This window comes from Strigops habroptila, chromosome W (assembly GCF_004027225.2).
Source record: "Strigops habroptila isolate Jane chromosome W, bStrHab1.2.pri, whole genome shotgun sequence".
In the NCBI taxonomy this organism is placed as follows: Eukaryota; Metazoa; Chordata; class Aves; order Psittaciformes; family Psittacidae; genus Strigops; species Strigops habroptila.
In genome coordinates, this window is record NC_044301.2 from 28,777,112 (window position 1) to 28,800,238 (window position 23,127).

Genomic DNA, 23,127 nt, shown 5'->3' on the forward strand with positions numbered 1-23,127 from the left:
CATTATTTATGCACCTCTCACCTGGTCTCCCATGTAGTATGTTTTCCAAATCCCTTCTAACCTAAGCAGCAATATTTTGGGTACCATTTTTTTATTAAATGAAGATTTCTGTGGTATCATTCACCTGCAAATGAGGCTCATGGTGCCCCCCAAAACTGGGAGCACCATGAATTGTCCCCATGGATGGGATGCCCCATCTGCAACGTGCTCAACCTCAGAAAGGGCAGAAGTGAGGGCACTTGTCTCTGCTTCATCTCTTCCATCCAGACCCCTGCTCCTGTCACCTTGTCTCGCTGCCAAGGATGATGTGGAGGAAGTCTACTTTGCAGAGAAGGCCTTCAGGATTGAGCAGCTGGAGGAAGCTGAGATAAGCGATCTTGAAGGTGCTTTTGCACAGGTACAGCATCACTCCCTGCCTGGGCTCAGGTCTGCAATGAGCTCTTGCTGCCCAGCGTGTGCCAGGGTCTCAGAGCTTGTCCAGAGGGATGTGGTGCCCTAGCGAGGAGCAGGGACTGGGATGGGCACTGGGAACATTTCCCACCGGGACATCCCCATCTCTGAACCCGAGACAGCAGCAGTAGCTGTGCACCAAGGGAGAGGTGCTTTCACCCTAGAATGTTGGTGCTGAACAACAATCTGAGAGGCTGGAAAATGGGGTTGGAGGGATACGGGGCACCCAATCAAGTTGCAAAGTCTGCTCTCTTACAGACAGAGCAGTTCTTGCTCTCCTTAAAACATCTCTTCATTTTGAAGGTGGAAGAGGAGACAGCTGAAGCTGCTGAAACCGATGCTGAAGGTATAATATATAGCAGCATAACGGCAAATTATGATGACCTGAAGCAGGCAATGCAATGCCCAGTGAGGAGAAAATGCCACTGCTCCCTCCCTGGGCAGCTGAGTCTTCTGCAGTATGACCTGCATGGGGCATCAGGGCTTTTTCATGGGGTTAAAGCATCCCATGGGCACTGCATGATGGTAATGTTGTCAGCAGCTAGGGCCAGCTCTGAAAGGCTAGTGCTTGCACAGTACTTAGTCTTGATTAAGCAATATCTGATGTGAAGGAAGAGTTTCTCCTTCAGCTAGAAAACTTAGAGAGATGATAAAAAGGATTTTCTCTATGACCTTGCTCAATTTGGGAAATAACTGGAGGTATAAAGCATGTTTTAATGGTAAGGAGGTAAGGGGTAGGTAATGAAAATGGGGTGGTGTCCTGGGTTCAGCAGTAGCAGTCATTTTTTCCCCTTAGTAGCAGAAGCAGTGCTGTGTTTTCAACTTTAGTCTGGGAACAACACCGATAACACCAATATTTTTAGTTGTTGATAAGTAATGTTTACTCCAATCAAGGACTTTCTCAATCTCATGCTCTGCCAGGGAGGAGGGGAAGCCAAGGGGAAGCCGAGAGGAAGCAGAGACAGGACACCTGGCCCGGGCAAGCCAAAGGGGTATTCCATACCACAGCACGTCATTCCCAGTATATAAACTGGGGGGAGTTGCCCGGAAGGCCCAGATAGTAGTCTCAGATATTAAAAGAAGGCACCCTACTGCCTGAGAGAGAAGATATAGGAGGTACACGCCATGGGTCATGCTATGGTTTTACCTGTGGGATCACGGAGAATACATAAGAAAGTGGGATGGTAAACATACCTCAGTTCTGGAGGAACGGGTGAAAAAATTGGAGAACAATGGTCTCAAGAGTTCACTGTATTGGAGGATGAAATCAGCCTGACTGGGAAGGAGTGGCAAAAGAACCCTATTGTGGCTGGTCCAGAGGCTCCATGCATCCTTGTCCTAGACTATCTCAGGAGAGGGTACTTCAAAGACCCAAAAGGGTATAGATGGGATTTTGGTATCGCTGCCTTGGAAACAGAGGAAATTAAGCAGCTGTCCACCTTGCCTGGTCTCTCAGAGGATCCTTCTGTTGTGGGGTTGCTGAAGGTCGAAGAACAACAAGTGCCATTTGTGACCACAACAGTGCACCGGCAGCAATATCACACCAAACGAGACTCCTTGATTCCCATCCATAAGCTGATCCGTAGCCTGGAGAGCCAAGGAGTGATCAGCAGGACCCACTCACCCTTTAATAGCCCCATATGGCCAGTGCGAAAGTCTAACAGAGAGTGGAGACTAACAGTAGACTATCATGGCCTGAGTGAGGTCAGTAGAAGAAGTTTTTGAGAAAGGGAGGAAAATAATAATCCAAATCCTGCCGAAGGCTGGATTTGCCATAAAACGGAGTAAGGTCAAGGGACTTGCACAGGAGATTCAATTTTTGGGAAAAAAATGGCAAGATGGATGGTGCCAGATCCCCACAGATGTGATCAACAAGATAACAGCAATGTCTACACCAACTAACAAGAAAGAAACACAAGCTTTCTTAGGTGTTGTGGGGTTCTGGAGAATGCACATCCCAAATTATAGTCTGATTGTAAGCCCTCTCTATCACGTGACCCGGAAGAAGAATGACTTCAAATGGGGCCCTGAGCAACAGCAAACCTTTGAACAAATTAAACGAGAGAGAGTTCACACAGTAGCCCTTGGACCAGTCCTGACTGGGCCAGATGTGAAAAATGTGCTCTACACCGCAGCTGGGGAGAATGGCTGGAGCCTCTGGCAGAAAGCTCCAGGGGAGACTCGAGGTCGAAACCCATGGCTTTTGGAGTCAGGGATACAGAGGATCTGAGGCCGGCTACACTCCCACTGAAAAAGAGATACTGGCAGCCTATGAAGGGGTTCGAGCTGCTTCAGAAGTGATTGGAAGTGAAGCACAGCTTCTCCTGGCACCCCGGTTGCCTGTGCTGGTCTGGATGTTCAAAGGCAGGGTCTCCTCTACACATGATGCAACCGATGCTACATGGAGTAAGTGGGCCGCACTAATTACACACTGAGCTCGAACAGGAAATCCCAGTGGTCCAGGAATTCTAGAAGTCATCACTGGAAAGTGTCAGAGATGGAAGGCAGCTCTATGGAGTCCCCTACAACAAGTTGCAGAAACTGCTGAAGGAGAGGGTGAATCGAGTCAGTTTGCAGAGGTGAAAGCCATCCAGCTGGCCTTGGACATTGCTGAACGAGAAAAATGGCCAGTACTTTATCTCTATGGATCATGGCAAATGCCCTGTGGGGGTGGTTGCAGCAATGGAAGCAGAGCAACTGGCAACGCAGAGGGAAACCCATCTGGGCTGCTGCACTGTGGCAAGATATCGCTGCCCAGGTGCAGAACCTGGTGGTGAAGGTACGCCACGTAGATGCTCATGTACCCAAGAGTCAGGCCACTGAGGAACATCAGAACAACTAACAGGTGGATAAAGCTGCTAAGATTGAAGTGGCTCAGATGGACTTAGATTGGCAACATAAGGGTGAATTATTTTTAGCCTGGTGGGCCCATGACACCTCCGGCCATCAAGGCAAAGATGCAACATATAGATGGGCTCGTGATCAAGGGGTGGACATAATAATGGACACTATTGCCCAGTTAATTCACACATGTGAAACATGCTGCAATTAAGCAAGCCAAGCAGTGAAAGCGTCTCTGGTATGGAGGACGATGGCTGAAGTACAAATATGGAGAGGCCTGGCAGATTGACTATATCACACTCCCACCAACCCCGCCAAGGCAAGCGCTATGTGCTTACCATGGTGGAAGCAACCATGGGATGGCTGGAAACATACGCTGTGCCCCACGCCACTGCCCGGAACACTATCCTGGGCCTTCAGAAACAAGTCTTGTGGTGACACGGCACCCCAGAGAGAATTGAGTCAGACAGTGGGACTCATTTCCGGAACAACCTTATAGACACTTGGGCCAAAGAGCATGGCATTGAGTGGGTATATCACATCCCCTACCATGCACCAGCCTCTGGGAAAATCAAACGGTACAATGGGCTGTTAAAAACTACACTGAGAGCAATGGGTGGTGGGACTTTCAAACACTGGGATACACATTTATCAAAAGCCGCCTGGTTGGTCAACAGTAGGGGATCTGCCAACAGGGCTGGCCCAGCACAATCAGAACCTTTACGTACTGTAGAGAGGGATAAAGTTCCTGTGGTGCACATAAAGAATCTCCTGGGGAAGACAGTCTGGGTTATTCCTGCTTCAGGTAAAGGCAAACCCACTCGTGGGGTTGCTTTTGCTCAGGGACCCAGATATATTTGGTGGGTAATGTGGGAAGATGGGGAAGTCCGATGTGTACCTCAAGGGGTTTTAATTTTGTAGGAAAACAGCCAATGAACTCAATTATATGCTGTTGCCTGCTATATTACACTTGTATAGCCCATCAGCTAGATGCCCATCTCCACCATTCTGGGCTTTGAAAAGAAGATATGTGCTGTCATGATCATCAGCAGAGAATAAAGTCATGGGAAAGCCAGTGGCAGCAGCAGCAGAACTGTCCTCAGGTCACCATCAACTGACCCTGACTTCCCTCCGATCATCACCCCAACAAAGAATGAACTTTGATGAAACCAGATGAGCTCAGCAGTGACCAGATGAGTTTGGTGGTGTCATCAGCAGGCAACGATCCAGCACTACACACTGTCTCTCCTGCCCTGAAAGACTGTTATGACAGATGGAGCCTGACATCATGGGCTGGATGAATTCAGCAAACTTCATAGGGATGGTCCATGGACTAAGGAATGACATCTCTCTCTTTGTGTGTGTTTGGGTGTATATATTTATATGTGTATATATATATGAGAAAAAAGCAATGGTATATTGAAAAATGTGGGATCTGAGCATGACATGAATGGTATGGAATAAGGGGTGGATACTGTCCTGGGTTCAGCTGTAGCAGTCATTTTTTCTCCTTCTTAATAGCTGGTGCAGTGCTGTGTTTTCGGCTTTAGTCTGAGAACGACGCTGATAACACACTGATGTTTTTAGTTGTTGCTAAGTAATGTTTACTCCAATCAAGGACTTTTTCAGTCTCATGCTTTGCCAGGGACGAGGGGCACAGGAAGCTGGGAGGAAGCAGAGACAGGACACCTGACCCAAACTAGCCAAAGGGGTATTCCATACCACAGCACATCATGCCCAGTATATAAACTGGGGGAGTTACCCGGAAGGCCAGATTGCTGCTCAAGTCGGGCTGGGTATCGGTCAGCGGGTGGTGAGCAATTTTATTTTCTTCCCTTGTTATTTCCCTTATTATTATTATTATTGGTGGTAGTAGTAGTGGTTTTGTATTATACCTTTTAGTTACTGGACTGTTCTTATCTCAGCCTGTGGGAGTTGCATTCTTTCGCTTCTCCTCCCCATCCCTCTGGGAGTGGCTGGGCTTAAACCATGACAGGTCGTGATCTCCCATCAGAGCCTGAGTGAGCACAGGAAGGTCCTGGCATAATGAAGGCGACGCAGTGGAGAACGACGGGACCCACTTACAGGTGTCCACTGGTGCCAGTAACATGCTGGAGGTGCCTGGCATGGCTCTGGCATCCCCCAGGTATGGCTCTGCCCTGGAACGTCCCTGTCTCCTGGGGCTTTAACCCCCCAACGGTGCCAGTACAGGAGATTTCATACAACTGTATGGAGCAACCCACTCCTGGCAGGTTTGGATAGTGAGCCCTGTCTGTGTGTCCTCCTGGAGGTGGGTTCAATCCCCAGGCCGTTGTTAGATCCCATTTGTTGTCCCACACATCTGTGCTCCGAAATTCAGTGTGGAGGGTCTGTGCGCTGCTTATGGGCCTTCATCATATATCCCAACAATTATCTCCTTGTATTTTTCCTTGAAGAATTTGCAGCATTTCCCCCCTGGATTTGTGCCTTCAGATCAAGGATGCTCAGAGAGGGGGAGGATTGATGAAATGGGCAGACTATTCTTCTGAGATGGAGAAGTCCAGCAGATGGGGCTGTGTAACTCCTCTCTCCCTGGGATGTGTGACTTTGCTGCACATGTTCATCCACCTCTGAATCAGGGTCGAAGTGCTGGGCTTTCTGTTATGCCTTCAACCAGCACAGAAAATGGACAATTCATATTAACACCCATGTCATGCATCTCAGCACATCTTGGGCATCAAGTCTTTTATCAAGACCTTATTGCAGCCTTTTGATATGTAAGGGGAGGCTTATAAGAAAGATGGAAAAAGACTTTGACAAGGGCCTGTAGGGACAGGACAAGGGGGAATGGCTTTAACTTGACAGAGGGGAAATTGAGATGAGATCTTAGGCAGAAGTCCTTCCCTGTGAGGGTGGCGAGGTCCTGGCACAGGTTATCCAGAGAAACTGTGGCTGCCCCATTCCTGGCAGTGTTCAAGGCCAGGTTGGATGGGGCTTGGAGCAACCTGGTCTAGTGGAAGGTGTCCCTGCCCATGGCAGGGGGGTTAGATCTTCAAAGATCCAACCCAAAACATTCTGTGCTCCTGTGGTTCCTCAGCAGAGCCATTTTTTGGAGCACCTCAGTTTTCTCATGCTATTTTCTACCAGTTTCTGAAAGCAGGTTGCATATTTGCAATTACACATATGAGCACATGAACCTTTCTGCCGTGTCTCTAGGTAGTGTCTCTCAAGACAATGCTGGAGGTCCCTTGGTAGAGCTGGAGATGTTTAAAAGCAATCAGCTCCTGTGTTGCTACATCAAGAAATAAAATTTCAGCCTTCTGAACCAGAAGGAAAATGCTTGGCTCTGGCTGGTATTTTCAGAGGAAGAGGACATCAACTCTGCATCAAGTAATCATCCATTTATCTAAGTCACTTTTATTTGCCACAGTCTTGAGTTGTTTCCTACATGGGGCTGTGAAGGATTAGGGTTAACATTGTTTTAGACAGAGTCAGGAAAGACTCACCACAAATGAGCCACGCCAGAGGTCTGGAGGTCCTGTCCCAAAAAGCATCCCCTGCAGCTGGACTGTATCAAAGAACTGAATATTTTCCAGGGGATTATCACACAGGTTCCTTCTTTAACATGGTTGACTGAGAACCTGATAGACCTGCCAGGGTTTTGGACTTATGGTTGCATGTGCATGAACTTCTCCATGGGACTTAACGTCCCAGTTTGCCTTTGAGACCTTTACCCACCAGTTTCTAAAATCTGCTGATGTTTGCATTGCTTTTTGGGTAGCTCCTGCTCCTTCTCACATCTGCGTCCGCTGGGAATGCAGGTGAGTGTCGTAGCTTAAGCCCAGCCGGTAACTCAGAACCATGCAGCTGCTCGCTCACACCCCCCCTTCTTCCCTCCCCCCTGCTCCTGGAGGGATGGGGAGGAGAATTGAAAGAATGTAACTCCCATGGGTTGAGATAAAAACAGTCCAATAATTAAGGTATAATGCAAAACCACTACTGCTATCACCAATAATAATAATGATTAGTGAAATAACAAGGGGAGAGAATACAATTGCTCACTGCCCGCTGACCGATACCCAGCCCGACCCGAGCAGCAATCTGGGGCTTCCGGGTAACTCCCCCCAGTTTCTATAGTGGGCATGACGTGCTGTGGTATGGAATACCCCTTTGGCCAGTTTGGGTCAGGTGTCCTGTCTCTGCTTCCTCCTGGCTTCCTGTGCCCCTCCTCCCTGGCAGAGCATGAGACTGAAAAAGTCCTTGATTGGAGTAAACATTACTTAGCAAGAACTAAAAACATCAGTGTGTTATCAGCACTGTCCCCAGACTAAAGTCAAAAACACAGCACTGCACCAGCTACTAAGAAGGAGAAAAATGACTGCTACAGCTGAACCCAGGACAGTGAGCTACAGGCACTACACAGAATACCAAGTGATGTGTCCTGCACCTCTGAATTTACTGCCTTCTTGGGGATGTTTTTCATCTTTTACATCTTTCTGAGGGCATCTATTAATCTAAATCAAAAAGAGGCATTTTTTCCCAGATGGATGTTGACACAAAAGTTTTGCATGTACTTGGAGGGCAACCACATGGCCTATGGGGAGCCATGCCACAGGCAAAGAGGGGGACCTCTCTGCAGGGTTCCCCTTATAAAGCAAGAGGCCATTGGGCTGTCGATGTAGGCATCTTGGTCTTGCTCATGGATGAGGATGGGCAATGGGGCAGTGCGGTGCCCTGAGGGTACAGACCCAGGGGAAGGGGTGGCTGGACACTGGTGAGAGGCGATGGATGATGTCCTAACATCACAGACCTCAGCAGGAGTATTTCTCCAAACGGATGTGGTTTTGGGAACCTCTCCATCCACATCTGAGGGTACTTTGATATGGGGTTTGGTGGTTTTCCTCCACCCCTGTAGTGTGCACTTGGGGAAGGAAGGTTTTGTTGGGCTTGTTCATCTGCTCGCCTTCCCAGCAGGGGAAAAGAGCCATTGAGGTTGGAGATGGGTTGGTTAATAACATCCAGCTTTCTTCAGGAGACCTGTGATGGCAGGGTGAACTCCCTCGGTGTCCCGCTTGCTCCTGCTCCACATGCAGCACCAAGCCATTTTGCACCAGGGGCAGTGAGATCCTGGTTAATTTAGAGCAACTGCTGTGGTGGCAGAAGACAATTTCTGTGTTGTAGTGCAAACTCTGGACTCAAGTGTAGGTTGCAGTCCAGATTTTTGCCCTGATTGATTGTCATCTTCATATCCACCTCTCCTTCTGCCACTTTGCTTGCCCACATGTAAGGAAGTTGTCCCTGAAAGCTGTCTGTACCAAAGGGAGATGCCAGCTCTGTTAGGACACATCTTCTAGGAAGACATCAGCTGTCACTGTGTGGAGGACCACTTGGAACAAAATGGACACATGAGCGATCCAGGACTCATGTCAATAGCAAGAGTTTGAGTTAGGTCTCACGGCCTGGCATCAAGGTCATCTAAAGGACACTTGTGGGGGCAGAATGAGAAAGTTGGCTCAAGAAGAACAACTCCCAGATGTGGAATGCAAAACTTGGCAAACTTAAGGACTTGTAAGGCCTTTGCGTGAACTGAAAGCTTTAGCCAATCATAAGCTGTATCTATGCGCATGTCCCGTTAAGCTCAACCAATTAGGATTGTATAAGGACCCCGTGGACACTCAGAGAGAATATATAAACAGCTATCTGGGCTTAATAAAGTGTCAGCATTTAATCATATTGGTTGTCCTGCTGTCCGTTTATCTCCCGCAAATGGCGCCCGAACAGGGACCCTCTTGCTGTTGCTTTAACCGAGCGATGAAGACAGCTGAATAGGAGGGTGAGCGGGAAAGCCAACCGGAGCAGTTGCTGTCCCGGCAACTGTTTAAAGGAGTGCACTCAACGAACTGCGATCTGAAGGATGCGAAGCCACTCGAGGAGCGAAGCCGCCAGGAGGGCGAAGCCGTGACTGTCGTTGTGAAGACTAGCCGTGACTGCCGTCGCGAAGACTACAGAGGAAATCTCACCTGAAGCAGGTGAGCGGCCGGGGAGGAGATGGGAGTCTCAGTGTCTAAAGAAGAGGCAGCAGTAGTAAAGCTCCTCCAACATATCCTCTCTAAGAGAGGAATTAAACATGATGAGCTTGTGCTCCGAAATTTATTAATATGGTGCTGAGAGAACGGGTTCCCCCCAGATCCACAGGCTGCTTTTAAGGTCGAAACTTGGGAAAAGGTTGGGGAACGGTTATGGGATGCTGTAAGCAACAGCAACAAAGAAGCTAAGGGACTAGCAACAACTTGGAAGCTGATTCTAACGACCCTTCAAGTGATGAGGGTGGTGCAATCAGTCGCTGCCGGAGCTTTTATAGCTTTACAGCCCCCATCGTCTAAGATTAGAGTTTTCGATCGGCTCCCTGTCCCTTCCCCTGCTGCCCCATCGGCATCTCTGACAGAGGACGAGATGGATCCCCGGAAAAACGAGGGGATGGAAGTGGATGAATCCTGGCCCGTACCGCTGCCTCCCGACCCCTGCGTAGAAAAGCCACCCAGGGGAGAGCCACCGCCCGTCCCACCTGACCCGTCTCACTCCAAGAGCCAGCCATCGCTTTTTCCACCTCTCTCTCCGTCCATGCCTCCCCCACCAACGTCTCTGCAAAAATCATCCACGCTCGAGCCCCACAGGGAACCGGACTGGGCGCAGAAACTACTTTGAAAGTTGGAGGACTTGGAAAGAGATAAGATCGCTCGAGAAGAACACAGGGGGGTGGGGGGAGGCAAGAGGCGAAGCTGCGGGAAGCTCCAGGGTGTGGGGGGAGGCGAGAGGAGAAGCTGCGGGAAGCTCCAGGGGGTGGGGGGAGGCAAGAGGTGAAACTGCTAAAACTGACAGGGACCCAACACGGCGATGGAGAGGGATTATTCAGAATGCATTAGTGGGGAGAAAAAAAAAAAAAAAATTTGCAAAAGAATTTGCAAAAGGATAGAAAAAAAAAAAGGGGGATTTAAGACAAGGAAGTACAAAATGAAATATAATCTTTTGTAAATAAGAAAATTTAGTTCTAAGTAACTTTAAGCTTGGTGGCTTTGTATATAACAACAAAACTTTCCAAACCTAAAAAAGGCCCGACCAAAAGAACACAATAAGGGTCCTTGTCTAAGATGAATCATTGTAGCTGACATAGCTTTGGAACCTTATGACCTTCGCACAAAATTTATTGTAGCCAAAACAGGATTGTAGCTAAGGAATAGCTGAAACTAAGCAGATGTTCAGGAGGTGATGTAGTGAAGTTAACTGATAAGTAGAAGGACAAGGAGAAATCACTCATTTATGCCAGCAGTGTTACCGAACTAATTAAGTTGGCAAGTTCTTAACAAGTTCTACAAATCAATTTGGCACCCAGATGGGACCCTCTCTGCTCGGCTGCAGGACCCGCTGAGAACAGGGCTCCCCAGGGCCCCCGGGAAATTTTCCCGGAGGGACCCCTCGACTCACTCGGATCACTGCGGGAGCAGACAAGGACCATCTTTAAGAAGGTATTCTTTTGTAAATATTGTTTTGTTTTGGTTAACATTCCGTAAGTCGTAGGAGACGTCCTGCACGGGAGTCTGTTTGAAGTTTGGATTTTGGTGGGTTAACCTTTTGTTTGGAGCCTTCTGTAAGTCGAGATATAGAAATCTTGTAGGTAAAGGCGTATACCCGGCTGCTAGCGCTCGATTGGTATACATTTGGATTTGTTTCTGTTTGTGACTTGCTGGTATTTGACCTAGTTTTGTGGATTATCACGGTAACGATTTTGGTGTTGACGATATAATATGGTTAAGGCTGCACTGTATGTTGTGATTGTGTCATTAATATTGTTTATCTAATTGGGGGGTTTTTTTGTGTTTTAGGTATTGCAGTTGTGTGGAGTGTGTTTGTGGGATCCTTTGTGTGTGTGTGTAAAACTAATAATGGGATATCAACAGAGGGAAGTAATGTATTCAGATATGTTTTTCACGTTAAGAAACCAGCAGGAGTGGCAGAAGGAATGTGGAATTAAGAGAGCTCTGCCAGATCCCTTAATTTTAGCTTTGGAAAGGGACAAGAGCAGTTAGAGAAAGGTCACATTAAACCGACCACAAGCCCTTGGAATACCCCAATTTTTACTATTCCAAAGAAAAGTGGCAAATGGTGCCTATTGCATGATCTGAGGAAAATTAATGAGGTCATGGAGGATATGGGGGCATTACAGCCTGGATTACCCTCCCCAAATATGATTCTGAAAAATTGGGACATTTTAATTATCGATTTAAAAGATTGCTTTTTTACCATTCCCCTGCATCCAGAAGATTATCAGAAATTTGCTTTTTCTGTACCGAGCGTAAACAAAAGTGAACCTATGAAAAGGTACCACTGGGTAGTGTTACCGCAGGGCATGAAAAATTCACCAACCATGTGCCAGGTTTACATGGCCTGGGCACTTACTCCAGTACGTGAAGCGCATCACATGCGTTCGGCTATAGTGGCCCTTGGCGTGCCACGAGAAATCAAAACTGACAACGGCCTTGGCTATGTAGCTCATTCCACGCAAGCGTTTTTCCAGCTCTGGGGCATTACTCACTTGACGGGTACGCCCCATTCACCTACCGGTCAGGCTATGGTCAAACGTATGAATCAGACATTGAAGCGTTTGCTTCAAAAACAAAAAGGGGGAGAAAGTACTATATCACCAACAGATAGATTAAACAAAGTCCTATATGTGTTAAATTTCTTACGATTGCCGCAAGATAGCTTGGTGCCACCAATGGTAAAACACGGGGCTGGTCTACAAGGAGGGTTGGAAGAAGTTAAGAGCAGACAATGCAAGGTAATGATTAAAAACAGGATAACAGGGGCCTGGGAAGGACCAGTTAAGTTAATCACACGGGGAAGAGGATATGCGTGTGTTGTTAACCAGATGGATATCAGCCAAGTGGGTAAAGCCATGGCAAGAAAAGTTGCATGTCCCACCCGAAAACACCCCAGCACCTAAGGACTCCGTGCCATAACTGTGGAACTTGGGAGCGTTGGAGTTTGTGTGTTTGCGAGTATTGTGGGCTCAGATGGTATCATCGAAGTTCTAGAGCACGCGCAGGGTAGAAGGTTATCAGTCACAATGGTTCAAGGGATATGTGTCAAATGACATATTGTTTAAGTTAGAGCTCAATATTACTTATCAACAAGGATACAACTGAGGCCCAATTGTAATGATCAGGTACAATTTTGGGATGTGCCATCTCGAGTTATCGTTTCCTTGTTTGCACCTGGAGTAGCTGCAGCAAAAGCATTAGGAGACGTGACTGAGTTAGGGTGTTGGGCCGCAAAGCAGATAAATTTAACGTCAGAAGTACTTACACAAATGCTTAATGATGTAGATAGCACAAGACGCTGTTTTGCAAAATAGAGCTGCAATTGATTTTTGCTTTTAGCACAGGGTCACGGGTGTGAGGATTCTGAAGGGTTGGTTGATCTCCTTAGCAAAAGATGGCCTGATGATGTTTATAGTCATTCTAATGAGCTTAATACTGTTGCCCTGCCTTTTTCACTGTATCCAACGTATGGTAACCAGTGCTATGAAACGTGTCTGGATCGCTCAAAGAAAAGAAGGGGGATTTGTGGAGGACCACTTGGAACAAAATGGACACATGAGCAATCCAGGACTCATGTCAATAGCAAGAGTTTGAGTTAGGTCTCACGGCCTAGCATCAAGGTCATCTAAAGGACACTTGTGGAGGCAGAATGAGAAAGTTGGCTCAAGAAGAACAACTCCCGGATGTGGAATGCAAAACTTGGCAAACTTAAGCACTTATAAGGCCTTCGCATGAACTGAAAGCTTTAGCCAATCATAAGCTGTACCTATGCACGTGTCTCGTTAAGCTCAATCAATTAGGATTGTATAAGGTCCGCGTGGACACTCAGAGAGAATATATAAACAGCTATCTGGGCTTAATAAAGTGTCAGCATTTAATCATATTGGTTGTCATGCTGTCCGTTTATCTCCCGTATCACTGCCTCAGCATCACCAGGACAGTGTTTATAGGGCTCCTCTTGAACCTGGAGCCACTCTTGGCAAGTTGAGCTTCACACTTGGCTTTGGAGGTATCAGAAGCTATTGGAGGGTCCATGTTATGTACCTGCTGCTCTGCAATTCACTCTTTGTCTTAGGGATTTCAGGTGCTACAGAGCCAGCTCAGAGCCAGGCAGTGTCCCCAGTACCTTCCCCTTTTTCCAGTTTCATTTCCTTGCTCCACCTTACTGGTATTGCATTTTCCTTGCCTGCTTCTCAAAGTGCAGTGGTGTGATGGTGCAGCACTGGGGACAAGCACAGACTGGTACCTGCTCTCTGTGCATCTTGCCAGGTACCCAAAATGGGTTGAAAAATGGGCTGGGTGGTGCCCAGGAAGAAACAGGGCTTTAGCAGCAAAGGAGCAGGGTGGTTTGCTCCCATTTACTTCAGGCAATGCCAAAAAATGGAGGAAAACTGACCCTGGTTGGAGAAGGGGAAGTGGAAAACAGATGAGACCTGGGAGGAGGAGGAGGAAGAGGAGCTGGATGAGGATGGGGGACAAGCCAAGCCTCTGTTGCTATGTTTGTGTCCACAGGAGGAAGCTACTGGCCCCAGAGGATGGTCTGGAGGAGGGACCCATGAGCCAGTCCCTGACCCAAGCACTGTTGGGCTGAGATGAGGAGCAGAGGGAAAGGTGCATGGTGGGGCTGAGGGGCTCCTGATCAGCCCCAGGGGTTCGGATCCCAGGGCTCAGGTGGAAAGAAGTTCTGGGATACCAAAGGGAGAAGAAGCTGTGCCCACAGTGGGTCTAGCACTGTGTAGCAAGTAATGCACCCCTTCTCCAAAAGTAAGGATCATGATGCTCCTTGGAGCAGAAACTGCTCTTGCTTTTCCTGTATCCAGGTAGAAATATTCTCCTTAAGACTATGTCTAACCATAGAGAAGATGAACCTTTGATCTACCCTACAGCACTGTGGGTACACCTTGTTTTTACTGACCGTGGAGAAGTTACCTTTTTATTTCATGTAGGAAGCGGGCACAAGCTGTGCATCACACACCCCAGGTCCTGGCTTCTCTGCAGCCACAGGGACAGCCTCGGAGGGAGCTGCCCTCCCTGGGAAGCAAAGGCTTGGGGAGGGCCTGCACCTCCTCATGGGGCAGGGCTCTGCCTTCTTGCTGGGCAGAAATCATTGTGTCAACACAATGAACCAGCCTGGAGCTACAGCAAATGGGCCTGTTTCTGTCCTCCCTCCTAGTGGTGCTCCTCAGCCATGCTAGGTGAAGCATCCTGGCCTGAATCCAATATGGTATTAATCAAGAGGCTGAAAAGAGACTATAGTTTATAAATTCAGGGTCTTGGTGCACATTTTCACCCCATAGTTCTTCCAAAATTGTCTTGTCCCAAGCACATGCAATCCAGCCCGGGATCTTGGTGCTTCCCATGTCCCTCTGAGGGCATCTTCCACCCCAGGGCAAGAATGAGGCTTGGGCTGGTGCTGCTTGATGGTATCTTACTGAAACCACCTTATCTTGTGTTCTTCTAATTATGCAATAACCAAATAAATATGGATAAATCCTAAATCAGGATCCTGTAGGTTAAAAAACAGGTTGTGAACCTGCCCTTGAGCTTTCCTACCTGCACGAAATGCCTGGTGGTTTGGTCACAGCCTGCCCAAGTGCATCGGTTCAGCCACGAGCCTGAGTGGCACTGTCATCAACAACCGGCTCCAGGAGCTGGTGAAGCTCTTCAAGGAGAGGACTGAGAAGGTGAAGGAGAAGCTGACCGACCCTGGTGTCACCTCAGATGAAGAGAGCCCTATGGCATGTGAGTTTGAGTGGGGCTGGGTCCCCACACATGCTGTGTTTTCAGGGAGATAGCTGCTTTGTTAACAGGTTAAAGACCTTAAAACACATTGCAGCAAGAAGATTTTCTGCTCTTTCAAATAACTGTGTGGCCTCTCCCAGCTTCCACCAAGCTGGCACCAGCAGCAGCACCAGTGCCTCCCCCGGGAGGGCAGCCAGAAGGGGGACAAGGTGGTGGAAGAGGAGCAGTACTGTGAGATGCTGTGCTGCATGTTCAGGTACCAGCCCTGGCTGGACCGCCTGAGAAACTACCAGTTCCCCAGCAGCATTGACCCACTCACCAGTGAGTGATGGAGCACAGACACTGGGCTGGTGGGAAGCTGGTGGGGCCGGAAAGGGTGAGGAAGGGAGAAGTGTGAAAGATGAGACCTTGTAGTCTCATCTAAGAGAGAAGCAAGGAGCTACAGCAAGGAGCAACTTGCTATACTAAGCAAGGAGAAACTTAGCTTACACCTGTCTCCTAAAAACCAGAATCAAATTCCCCTGCAAGGCACGGGTTTCCCTAAATACTTCCCATTAGCTGTGGGTGTCAGGAGTGTGACCAGGCAGGGAAGGGGCAGCAGCTTTCTGCTGCTTTTCAGGCTTTTTAGTGGACAAACACTGTCCCTGTGGTGTGGACACCCCAAATAAAAATCACAACAGAAAAATCCACTGTCTGGTGGACACCCCTCTGGAGCTCAGCTCCTTCCAGGGTCTTTGCTGCTTCACAGCTGTTTAGAAGCCCTCAGGCTCAGGCAGATGGCCATCAGCTCAGCACAGCCTGAGGGGGAAAAGCAAAGCAAGAAAGTCAGGAGCAAAGCAAAAGCAAACCTACTTGAACCAGCAAAGTTAGAAGATGCTTTGTGATAAAAAGCAATGTGCTCTGCAGCCAGTGGTATTCTCTTTGCATCTAGAGCCCAGCTCACTTGCAATTAAATGCTGTCAGTATTTAACAGAGACCTCCTGCAGGTTTCCCTGTGGCACTCAGGGCAGATGAAAAGCCCTTTGTGTAGTGGATTCCTGCAGATGAGGGACATGTGCCCAGATAATTGCAGCATGGTTCCCTGTGCGCAGATCTGATGTACATGCTGTGGTTGTTCTTTGTTGTCATGGCCTGGAACTGGAACTGCTGGTTGATCCCTGTCCGTCGGGCTTTCCCCTACCAGACACCAGCAAACATCCACTGCTGGCTGTTCATGGACTACCTATGCGACCTCATCTATCTGCTGGACATCCTCATCTTTCAGATCCAGCTGCAGTTCATCCAGGGGGAGATATAATAGTGAGTGGCAGGGGTGCATCCCACTGCTGGGGACTGGCTGGGGCGACCCCCCATCCCCCCGAGCAACATCAGTGGTGCTGCCCTGTGATCTCTGAGTCAAGCTTTTCCACCATGGCCATGGCCATCAGGGCTGTGTCCACTCTTGGAGGACTGCAAGTATCTCTCCTGCCATGTAGTGGATAAGCTGGCAGTCTTTTTTTTGCCCTGAAGTCATATATTTTTGCCCTAAAGTCAATACCAGCCTACCTAGAAAGCGTGTGAGGTCCACGGCAGCCCCGTTCCTGGGTAGGAATGCTCAGAGAGTGCTGCTCCATGGGGCAGTGCTCCCAGCAGTGTGGTGCTAACCATGAACAGATGGCATGATACATGTGTTTCATTTAAAGGAGCACAGCTAGGCAGAATGTATTAACAATATGACAAGAGCGATTGCAAGCTGAACGCATAGATCGCGCGCCAGAGATAAGTGAAAGCCCCTGATTTCATTTCCATATCCAATTAAATAAGCTGGGAAAAATCAAATCTTGAGGGTACAGCCTTCCCATGGCCCACAGGAATGGTCAGACAGGGAGGTTTTCCTGTAAATCCTGTTTTTCGTGGCTCTGGCACTGTGATGTACTTTCTCTGGGATGCAAAACAAGCACAGGATGTCCTAAGACAGGATGGGAAGATGCCATATGGCTAGGTCTTCTCTTGGTGTGGCCAGGATGGTCATGTCTGGCTATCCTCTTCTGCTCCTCTTGCTCTGCTCCCCTTCCTGGGCACGAAGGGAGCATCTTCCCTATTGTGGTGCAGAAGAGGAAAGCCAGGCATGACCATGTTGGCCATGACTTTCCTTTCTGTAAGCAATGATCAGTCTTGCTCTCTCTCTCCTTCCTCTGCCCAATCAGAGTGATAAAAAGGCCATGAAGGAGAACTACCTGCAATCACAACACTTTAAGGTTTGACATCATTTTATTTATTAATCTGAATCTTCAGTCTGAACTGTGGCTTACAGCTCCACACCACCATGCCTGCAGGTCGTCACAGGGGTTCCTCTCTTTGTGTGGATTTCAGATGGATATGGTGGGCCTCCTGCCCCTGGATTTTTTCTACTTCAAAGTTGGTGTCAACCCACTTTTGCGCTTTCCTCACTGTCTGAAGGTAAGTCTGAACTTACAAAACCAGGCAGAACACCAACTGCAGTGGATGTGAAGGAGTCCCATGCTGGTTGGGGTAAGCTGTGGCTTGCTACTCATTGATGATGACAAGAGGGTTGTAAAAAGGACAGGAAGTCTTGTCCCAAAGGCTTTGTGGAGCTGTTGGTCAAACACTTCATTTCAATCCTAAAACACACTCACATGTGAATAGAAGGACACTTCTAGATGGAACCAAATCTGTCTGTGGCAGTTCAAGCTGCAGAGGGGCTGCAGGAGGGAAACGGAGAGGGAGTGGGGTTTTATGGAGATGTAACTCTCCTGGTGGGGCTGCGGGAAGCTGGAGCACACTGGAGCATGCTGCTTTCCTTCTCCTCCAGTACATGGCCTTCTTCAAGTTCAACAAATGCCTGGAGGCTATTCTGACCAAGGCATACATGTACAGGTGAGGGGAAGGGAGGGAGGAAAAGACCATGGAGTTGTTTACTACTGGGAAAGAAGGTTCGCTTTGGTGTGCACCCATTCTGGGTTCCTGATTTATTTTCCCGCTGCCCCTGGATGTCCCTGGCTGACATAGGTGTTACCTGATGCAGGTGAGACATGCGGGTCCTGGAGCCACAGGGGTAGGATCCCCTCTCTCTGACCCAGTGGGGATGAGGATGCTGATGGTGAAGAGGAGCCATCGGGACAAGCTGCTTTTTCTGGCACTTATGGTGCTGCAGGAGGGAGCAGTGGGGCCACGCGCTTGGGTGCTCTGTGGTTCTTGCACTTGGCTCATCACTTCGAAGCTCCTTGTGATGCTGGGGGGGTTCTGACATGTTTCTCCTAGCAGATACCATATCACCTCCCTTCCTGTTCTCTTCTTTGTTGTTTGTTTTGAAGAGTAATTTGGACCACAGCCTATTTACTGTACAGCTTGCACGTGAACTCCTGCCTCTATTACTGGGCATCAGCCTATGAAGGACTGGGCTCTACCACCTGGGTCTATGATGGGGAAAGAAACAGGTACCAGCCAGGGCTTGGGTCCTCATGTAGCACAGCTTGCTGTGATGAGCTGGAGCAAGAAGGGAGGTGTTAGGATGCAGCTGGGTTCATAAAAAACCCTGAAGAAACAGGTTGCGGATGCCAGGAGATGTGGAGCCAGGGAGAATGATGGGAATGGGAGGGGTGGGATGTGCAGTAATATACGGTGCTGCAAGATAAAGAGGTTGCAGCTGGTCTGAGATGGAAGACAATGGCAGGTTGAAAAGACTGAAAAACTGGGAACCTGGTGCTGGGAAGCAAGGGAATGCTCCCTCGATGAGCAAGATGTCAGGGCGAGCCCTGTTCTGTTGACCTGCTGCCAGGCCAGGATGGAGGCTTGAAGCTGTGTGTCCTTGGTGCCATGTGTCAGGCCCTCAGACCAGACCAGCGCTCTCTTTCCCAGGGTGAGAGACATGGACAGTGGCCACCCTGTCCCCTCACCATGGCATTTCCAAGATACACGTTAAATGTCCATTGTGTTGTGAGTGATGGGTGCCGCAGGGAGAACACTTGGCTCATGAGCAGAGTACCACCTTGTAGCGAATGACCATGCTGTGTGTTGGACAACACGGGCAAAATACGATCCCAAGTAACATTTAAATGAGAGTTTCTTGCAAAAAGGTGCGGGCAAGTGCATTAAAAACTTACTGTGAGGTGTGGGTGTAGGTGGGGACAAGTGACTGTCACCCCTGCAGCCCTAGTATGGGTGTTGCCTTCCCTTTGAGCACTCAGTTCCCATGTTAATGTTGCTGTTATATAGTTATTTTGTGTGATATACATATCTGTAGCTATCTCCAGGTGTGACTATAGAATCCAAGGGAGTGCCCAAGACCAGCGAATCAAGAATCCACTTGACATCTCCGGAGTCCCATGCCAACAATTTGCTCACAAACCCTATTTTCCCCCTGACTATTTCTGCAAGTGTAAATGTTGCTGAAAAGACATTGCTGGTTTATGGTAGTGGAGCTGTAAGAAGCAGAAAATGGGAGTAGCTAGAGCAGCTGAGCTTCCCATGCGGAGGTTTCTGGAGGGTCCCTACATCCCCTTGCTCCTGTAGCATCTCCGGAAGCACCTGCAGGTGTGGTGGAGAGTTTGCAGCCCCTTAATTTTCCTGTAATTACTCTCAGTGGGCTCTGGCTTACTGTGGCCAGAGTATGTGAGCTCAGTAGTGAGGGGTGAAACAGGCCTTCATGCCAGAAATGCCTTCAAAGCTGTCTCCTCTTTTCCTCCCAACTACATCCACTGCTACTACTGGGCAGTCAAGACCCTCAGCACCATTGGGGGCCTGCTGGACCCCAAGACACTGTTTGAGATTATCTTCCAGCTGCTGAACTACTTCACAGGTGTCTTTGCTTTCTCCATCATGATAGGGCATGTGAGCAGGAGTCCCTGGGGGCTCCCAGCCTCCTCTGGGGAAGTTTTGGTGGGTTTGTTTTCTCCATACAAGGACCTGCTCAGCACTGGTGGAAGACAAAAAGGATTTGGCAGATGCAGTTAGGCCTCAGCAAAAATGCTCTAGCCTGCTTAACCGGCTGATGGATAAGTGACAGCAATTAAAACATCTCTTCGACCTCTTCTTCCCATTCAGATGAGAGATGTGGTCGGTGCCGCTACTGTGGAGCAAACTTATTATCACAGCTGCATGGACAGTACCATTAAACACATGAACTTCTACAAAATCCCCAAAACTGTTCAGAACCAGGTGAAAACATGGTACGAGTACACATGGCATTCGCAAAGCATGCTAGGTGAGCTCCAACCACTCCAAGGGTCAGCATGTGTGCTGCTGTTGATGTATAGAGCTGAAACGTTACTGTCAAATAGCACCACGGTCGCAGGGAGGCGGTGGCTTATTTTACTCTTGTTTGCCCACCTAAAGAGTATCTAGACCGCCATCAGGTCATGCATCATCATAGGGCACTAAGTCCAGCATCCCACCCTCTGGTCCCTAGGGAGAAGGCAGTGACTAGCAACTGCTGGCCAGAGAGTGTCTAACAGCAAACCCACGAGCTCACCTGAACAGTAAATCATAGAATCATAGACTGGTCTGGGTTGGAAGGGACCTTAAAGCTCATCCAGTTCCAATCCCCTGCCATGGGCAGGGACACCTTCCACTAGACCTGGTTGCTCCAAGCCCCATCCAACCTGGCCTTGAATGCTGCCAGGGATGGGGCAGCCACAGCTTCCCTGGGCAACCTGTGCTAGTGTCCCACCACCCTCATAGTAAAGAATTTCTTCCTTATATCTAACTTAAATCTCCCCTGTTCAAGTTTGAACCCATTACCCCTTGTCCTATCACTACAGTCCCTGATGAGGAGTCCCTCTCCACCATCACTGTAGGCCCCTTCAGATACTGGAAGGCTGCAATGAGGTCTCCATGCAGCTTCTCCAGGCTGAACAAGCCCAGCTCTCTCAGCCTGTCTCCAGAGCAGAGGTGCTCCAGCCCTCAAAGCATCTCCGTGGCCTCCTCTGGACTCACTCCAGCAGCTCCATCTCCCTCTTGTGTTGTTGCCCCAGAGCTGGATTCAGGACTGCGGGGGGTCCCCCCAGAGTGCAGCAGAGGGTGAGAATCCCCTCCCTCGACCTGCTGCTCATGCTCTGGGGATGCGGCCCGGCACATGGGGGGTTCTGGTCTCAAGCGCACACTGAAGCTGGGTCATGGGGAGCTTCTCGTCACCCAACACCCCCAAGTCCTTCTCCTCAGGGCTGCTCTGAATCGTTTCTCTGCCCAACCTGTAGCTGTTTAGGCAGGACCACTGCACCCACCCTCCTGGCCAAGAAAGATGCAGCTTGCGCTCACTGGTCTGTCTCTCAGAGCTATCAGGGCAGAGATAATGTGAAGGGCAGCTCTCTGTCACCTGTTGGCTTTAGACCTGCAAGTTGCTTGGTGGGCAGAGGCTGGAGGAGACCCTTCTGGGCGAGCTGGCTCCTGCCCTCTGCCACCAGAACATGGGCTGCTTTCCCACTGCCACACCAAAGGCATGGTCTGGGATCAAGTGCTGGAAAGAGCCAGCGTTCTGCTTTGTCCCACAGATGAGTCAGAGCTGCTGGTGCAGCTGCTGGACAAGATGAGGCTGGACATCGCCATCGATGTGAACTACAGCATCGTGAGCAAAGTGGCCCTCTTCCAGGTAGCCCCTTCGGTGCGGGTCCTGCCCTGCACAGCCTGCCACATCGGCACAGACTAACTGTGCTGCTGCCTCTGTTTCAGCTCAGGGATGTGACAGACAGATGATCTTTGACATGCTGAAGCAGCTCAGATCTGTGGTCTACCTGCCCGATGACTATGTGTGCAAGAAGGTAATGAGATGCTTGAGTGCCTTCCCATCCCCGGTGTCATGACTGGGCTGTGCAGGGCACTAGGAACAATGCAGAGTGGGGAAAGCCAGGCCTGGCCCATCACCATGTGTCATGGTTTAAGCCCAGCCAGTGACTCAGAACCACACAGCTGCTCACTCACTCCCATCCCCCCCCTTCTTCCCCCCCACTCCTGGAGGGATGGGGAGGAGAATCGGAAGAATGTAAATCCCATGGGTTGAGATAAGAACAGTCCAGTAACTAAGGTATAATATAAAACTACTACTACTACTAATAATGATAAGGGAAATAACAAGGGGAGAGAATACAATTGCTCACCACCCACCGACCGATACCCAGCCTGACCCGAGCAGCGATCTGGGCCTTCTGGGTGACTCCCCCCAGTTTATATACTGGGCATGACGTGCTGTGGTATGGAATACCCCTTTGGCTAGTTTGGGTCAGGTGTCCTGTCTCTGCTTCCTCCTGGCTTCTTGTGCCCCTCCTCACTGGCAGAGCGTGAGAGACTGAAAAAGTCCTTGGTCAGAGTAAACATTACTTAGCAACAACTAAAACATCGGTGTGTTATCAGCATCGTTCTCAGACTAAAGCCGAAAACACAGCATTGCACCAGCTACTAAGAAGGAGAAAAATAACTTACAGCTGAACCCAGGACACCATGTCATCGAGCCACTTCACAGAGCAAAAACATCCTTGCTTGCAGCTGGTCTTCTGCCAAGACTGACCTCTGCTGCTGCAGCCATGAAGAGCAGTAGAGCAGGGAGAGCAGGAGGAGACTTTGGGGTGCTTAGATGAGGATGCTCAGGAGTGAGCACCATCAGGACAAAGCATTTGGAGAGCTTGGAGAGGGCAGCGTGATCATGGGGGTTTCCAGCAAGACACAGGTTAGGGCACCATTCTGCTGACAGACAGGGTACGCCACAAAGTGACCACACGCTAGCTGTATAATATGCAGAATATATTAAACAAGCACACTAAAGCCAATAAGCACTCTAAAGCAAGCACACTAGTGTCAGTTAGGTAAATATCTCTCTATATATAATATGTACAATAAAGCAAATCAGAGATATAGGTATATAAGTAAAATACCAGAGAGAGTTAGCAATGCATTAAATCATTACTGTATGGAGAGAACAGAGATTAAGAAGAAATACATCACCAATTACCACTGAATCATCATCCAGGTCTACACTTCCAGCTGGGAAGCCCCGTTGCAGCCAATGCCAGGAGTCTCAGGTGATTGG

At 49.0% G+C, this 23,127-nt stretch overlaps 1 protein-coding gene across 1 annotated transcript in view; it reads left to right on the forward strand.

Annotated features, from left to right (window-relative positions):
• Positions 1-23,127, forward strand: part of LOC115618994 (cyclic nucleotide-gated cation channel beta-1-like) — a gene marked incomplete at its 5' end in the record, with an annotated part of 48,866 nt that overhangs the window by 21,428 nt on the left and 4,311 nt on the right. The window contains 13 exon segments of the mRNA XM_030511011.1: positions 14,953-15,110; positions 15,251-15,299; positions 15,301-15,431; positions 16,202-16,390; positions 16,393-16,409; positions 17,297-17,347; positions 17,463-17,549; positions 17,923-17,987; positions 18,425-18,547; positions 19,799-19,940; positions 20,154-20,313; positions 21,599-21,696; positions 21,782-21,865. Coding sequence (XP_030366871.1) covers positions 14,953-15,110; positions 15,251-15,299; positions 15,301-15,431; positions 16,202-16,390; positions 16,393-16,409; positions 17,297-17,347; positions 17,463-17,549; positions 17,923-17,987; positions 18,425-18,547; positions 19,799-19,940; positions 20,154-20,313; positions 21,599-21,696; positions 21,782-21,865 — 1,354 coding nt within the window.